The sequence below is a fragment of the Protobothrops mucrosquamatus genome, unplaced genomic scaffold (genome assembly GCF_001527695.2).
Source record: "Protobothrops mucrosquamatus isolate PMUCROS unplaced genomic scaffold, P.Mucros_1.0 scaffold4057, whole genome shotgun sequence".
NCBI lineage: Eukaryota > Metazoa > Chordata > Lepidosauria > Squamata > Viperidae > Protobothrops > Protobothrops mucrosquamatus.
This window is the reverse complement of record NW_015389988.1, coordinates 1-5,550: the sequence shown is the minus strand read 5'-3', so window position 1 is coordinate 5,550 and position 5,550 is coordinate 1. Positions and strand designations below refer to the sequence as shown.

Here is a 5,550-nt window from a genome sequence, read left to right as displayed (position 1 = left end):
CTGACATGTTGGCTGAGGATGAATTTCTGAGATCGCCACCAAGGAAGACGGTCAGATTCGGTGGTACTTTGGCAGAGATTCTACTGAAGTATCAACAGGTAATGCTGTGGGCCGTGCCTGCAAGGAAAAATACATCAGATGAATGGGATGCATGCATAACATTTTCTGTTTTTAATACTGATGGGTTCCCTCTGCTGCCGAGGGAATTATTACTATATCTGGAAAGAGGATTTCTGAAGTTCTTTAGTGAAAAGTTGCCGTTTTCTCTTTCAGGGCAAAACCACTGAGTTTGATTTGCTGAAGCATCAGCTGTTGGATCCAGACATAAAAGTAAGATTTCCATAATATTCAAATACTCTGAAATACCTTCTTTAGATTTAAGAAAAGAATGAAATAATTAATCTGAATTTTTTTTTAGTATTCTTTATGTGTTATAGTGTATAATTAGTGAGCAGAATATTACCCAAACACAGGGTTGTTTTTATCTTAAAAACAACCCTCCCCCCCAGGTAAAACCTTTGACAGCCAGTGCAATTCAGTAATTAGGATATGATGGCTTCTATTTTTAGGATGACCAGATTATTAACTGGCTCTCTGAATTCCGGTCTTCTATTACGTTTTTGACCAAGGAGTTTGAACAACTAATTTGCATCCTGTTGGTAAGAATCCTCTGGTTACACTGGAGGCGCTTCTTGCTTTTTGATTTGGGGGACACAACAGGCGCGCCAACTTCTGATCCTGTTGTCTCTAAAAACGCAGAAAGTGCCCTGGTTGAGGAGAAGTCAGCCTGTGGTGGAAGAGTATCTAGCTTTCCTGAGTAACTTAGTGTCTGCTCAGACAATCTATCTTAGGCCATGCCTGGCGATGATCGTCTCACACTTTGTTCCACGTAAGTAATTTTTTTCCCCAGTTTTACTGAAAGAAATAGAAGATGAAATATTTTAAAAGCCAAGGAAAAAAAATGAACCCTCCATCCCAAAGGACACAGCTACCCAACTGAAAAAACAAAAACTAGAAACAGAAACACGGAAAGACACTCTGTATACATCACCTAAGATAGAATGAATCTACTTTGAAGGAGGGCAAAATGATGCTTACCAAAAAAACATACTGATTCATTTTTTGATTAGTAGATAAAATTGCCTTTTTGCCCAGAGGAATAATAGCAGCTGGGGTTTCTCATTTGTTGAGTTTAGAATTCATAATAGGAATTAAAAGCAAGGAAATTTGGATTCAAGCCTGGGTTGACAGCCCCCCCCCCCTCCAAGGCTCTGTGGGAGACTGCTGTAAACCTGTTAAGGAAAGCTGTGTTTCTTACTGATTGATTATAAAATGTTCTGCAAGATTTTTTGGTGATGGACAAGATAACTATTTACAAGCCTCTCTGTTTCTACCCAGCCCGAATAACCATCCGGGAAAATGATGTGGACATCTCTGATTCAGACGACGATGAAAGTGAGTACTTCCGTTTTTTTGTATTTATTGGTTGACTCTTTTATCCGTACTCTGCCCATTTTGTATATTATTTTTATTGCTAGTTGTGTTTGTGTAGCAAGGGAGTGTTAACTTGATTCGGTGTGGTTGTTCTGTCCCAGCCTACATGTTATCCTCACAAGAAGAAACCCCTCTTCCAAGAAACGGGCAGGGACCGCAAGAAAAAACTAACCCCTTTTATTCTCACAGACCTGAGTCAGTGTCCAAGGCAAACAAAACACAGTTCACAGAAACTCAATCCTCAACACGAATGATTGCCTTTGGCAGCCAGCACCTCCCACAATATAAGTAGCAACAAAAATGCACTCAAAATTGGAAGAAGGTCTTGACCACGCCTAAAATAGAAGCCTGCTTGCATCCATGATCTTTCTGGATTAACAGATGTGTTGTTTTTCAATCTCTGCAGATGTTGTCGAGAGCTTCACCACTTGCCACAGAGCTTTACAGACAATTGTGAAATATGTCCCTTTGTAAGTTAAATATCTTTGATTTTTTTCTGGGCCGGAGAAGACATTGTCTAACACAAACTGCTTATTTGTTGCCCAGAGGGAGGGGAAAGATTGGCAGAACCTAGGGCCGGAGTGAAAAGGGGGATCAGCCTAGAATCCCTACGTAGTCACAACCCTCTTGAGTGCCGTTGGCCCTTATCTGATTCTAAGCTGATGCCAACCATTAATCAAGGAGATTCCTGTGCATAGGCCTTTAGCAGTGAATCAGTTTAATTGAACCTTCACGTGTGGGCCTGGTCTTTTGCACTTAACATTACATGGCTCCATCCAAACAGGATTCCAGAAATTATCAGCAATCTCCTGCCATGTGTTAAATTGGGAAAGATATGAATACCCCACCTTATAAACATATTACAGTTAAAAAGCAAAACCCTGACCTCTCACCATAAACCCAGCCCTATACAAAACAGGTGATAAGGCTTCATCCTATCCAGTGTTAAGTCCCTGCCACTCCATGTTACATCTTCAAAGTGAATGTTTATTATTTTCTGACCTATTGTTAAACAATTTTCTATGGCTGCCCAGCTCTCACACAGGTGACTCTGGTCAGCTTTTACAATATTAAAAATCCACAACATAAAAACCCATAACCCCCACCCTACCTCTTGGCAGCAGCAATGGGGTCAAGTCACCAAATCATCATCAAATCGCTCTTCTAGACTTATGTTGCATTCTTAAACATTGTACTGGTCACGACAAAATGAATGAAGGCTAGGTTTGCTTATCTGTTGCTTATATTTTCTGCGTTGTAGGACACCACAATTTCTGATGCCAGTGCTGGCTGAAAAATTTCCCTTTATTAATAAATCAGAAAGAACTTTAGTAAGTACCTGATTTTCTGCCAATGAGGGTTCTTTAGTGCTTTTGGTGTCTGCTGTTCATTTAATTGAAAGATCTCTTGAAAATCTATGATTGGATCTCGATGGCTCAGAAACACCCTGAAGGGTCATCATGATTGTTCCTCCAGAGGAAGTTTTCTTCTCCTTTGGACATTTAATGGTTGATTTTGTTTATCTTTGCTGAGCCCAACGTGTTTCCTTCAGTTTTCCTGTTCTCTAGAAGTGTCATGATTTTAATTTGTACATCATGGCTTATGACTTACCATTATATGTGAAATAAAGAAATTGCAACTTACTAAACCATAAATAAATCAATTATGTACGAACCCAGTCTTGCTTTCTCGGATAAAATATCTCCAATAGGCATACTGTTGGGTCCGAGCAGTATGCTTAAAAACTGGATTTTAAAAAAAAGCTGTTTAAATCTGTGATGATTCTAACGTTGGATGTAAAAATTGGAAGGTCCTGAAATTTATTTCTCTTAATCTAATTCTTTTTATAGTGTTTTCATGGGGAACTCTTTCATTTCAGCAATGTTACCTCCATAATATACTGCGAATAAGCGTATATATCCCAGCGTTGAGGCACGACATTTTGGAGCTGGTTGTTGAGAAGCTGCTAAAAATAGATGTAAGTATAGAATGCTGTAAATTGGGTTTTTTTATACAGAGTCTCTGTAGTTCCCTTGTGAAAACTGTTTTAACTTTACAAACTTCATATTCTTCAGCAAGTGATGCTGATACGTATGTATTTACTAAACTTTTGGGCAGTAAGATAAGAGAACCGAATATGCTTGTTATACATTGATAAAGCCGAATATTTGTAGACCAGGGTTGAAATGAGGGGTCCTTGGTGCTGTCTGAGCTTGGTGGTTTTCTTGCAGACGTTTCATTACCCAAACTAGGCAACATCATCAGTGCTAGAGGAGTGAGGAATCTAGAGCAAAGCTCACTCCTTCTAGCACTGACGATGTTACCTAGTTGGGTAATGAAATGTCTGCGAGAAAACCACCAAGCTCAGAGAGCACCAAGGACCCCACAATTCTCCTCCTCCTCCTCCTCCTCCTCCTCTTCTTGTCCACAAACCCCACTCTTTCCTAGTACTGATGATGTTACCTAGTTGGGTAATGAAATGTCTGCAAGAAAACAACCAAGCTCAGAGAGCACCAAGGACCCCACAATTCTCCTCCTCCTCCTCCTCCTCCTCCTCTTCTTGTCCACAAACCCCACTCTTTCCTAGTACTGATGATGTTACCTAGTTGGGTAATGAAACGTCTGCGAGAAAACAAGCTCAGAACACCAAGGACCCCACAATTCTCCTCCTCCTCCTGCTGCTACTGTCCACAAACCCCACTCTTTCCTAGTACTGATGATGTTACCTAGTTGGGTAATGAAACGTCTGCGAGAAAACAACCAAGCTCAGAGAGCACCAAAGTCCCTTCACTTATTATACAGTTCTATACCTTGACTATAACTTCGAAAATACTCAAGCTCATCCCATTTTAATTCAACAGGTAAGTGCCCCAAGAAAAGATATTGAAGCTGCCGAAGAAGATGAAGAGGGAAACAGTGAGAAAGGACTCTTCAATATGGTAAGCTTGTTCATTAAACAATATTGATAGACACACACACACTTGGGACACTGTACCGGTTGCAAGTGTGAAAAAACAGTCATGAGGGCCGTTGTCACTTTGAACCGTCACTAAACGAACTGTTGTCAGTCGAGGGCTGTCTATTTAGCCGGGTTTCGGTTTTTAACAGGATGAAGATGGGGAGAATCCGGAGAAGAGTGACATCATGGCTCACCCCATTGCGGAACGCCTTGACATCTTGATGAGTGTGATGTTTTCCTACATTAAAGATGTGTGCTACGTTAATGGTAATAAAACCTGGGGGAGTTTCCCAGCATTGTTTGGCAGCAGGAAGCCCACATAGTTGAGCTGAGCATAGTTGAGCCAGGGCTGGCTGAGGAATTCTGGAAGTTGAAGTCCACAAGTCTTAAAGTTGCCACGTTTGAATTCCCCTGCTTTAGTTCCACGACTTCTGTTCCTCTTCAGCCACGTCGAATTCTTCGAATTAAGAACAGTCATTCTTCCCAGCTTCATGCTTTTCGAAGGAAGCGCCTTTTGGCGTATTAATGATAAAACGTTCAGCCTCTGAAAGCTGGGCAAACTTAGCATCCTGTTTAAAAGCTCCTCGTTTGTCTTAGCGTATAATTGTAGGAACATAAATCTTTTTATTCCTAGGGAAAATTGAGGTTGGCAACACCAAAGACTTATACCGAGACCTGGTGGCTGTATTTGATAAGCTGATTTTAACAACCCATGGATCGTGTCACGTGCAGTTCATCATGTTCTATCTCTCTAGTTTCAGACTGGTAAGTGGTCAAACTTTTATTCCCTTCTTATGTTTTTTCCTCCCTCTTAACTGGATATTCTTGTCCTTTATTCCAAGGAAACTTGAAACTGGAAAAAACTTACCAAGTTACCTCCTATATCCTACAGGTAATTGCAGAAGCTTTCGTGGAACATCTCTGGAAAAAGCTACAGAACCCAAATGTTCCCGCTGTCATCCGGCAAACCACCGGGAACTACATTGGCAGCTTTTTGGCACGGGCCAATTTTATTCCCATTGTGTAAGTAGTTCACAAGAGCGATCCTTGGACAGATGAATCTGTCAAGTAGGGCTGCATCCAAAAGAGTAGATTAT

At 40.8% G+C, this 5,550-nt stretch overlaps 1 protein-coding gene across 1 annotated transcript; it reads left to right on the top strand.

Moving 5' to 3' along the window:
- On the top strand, positions 1-5,476 carry LOC107298528 (RNA polymerase I-specific transcription initiation factor RRN3-like; the record flags this gene model as incomplete). The annotated part of the gene is made up of 12 exons (XM_015827906.1): positions 1-98; positions 274-330; positions 570-659; positions 760-889; positions 1,399-1,455; positions 1,901-1,964; positions 2,756-2,825; positions 3,374-3,472; positions 4,356-4,433; positions 4,603-4,720; positions 5,088-5,218; positions 5,346-5,476. Coding segments are annotated over exons 1-12 (1,118 nt in total), but the record flags the coding sequence as incomplete, so codon positions are not given.
- Between the last annotated feature and the right edge of the window lie 74 nt (positions 5,477-5,550).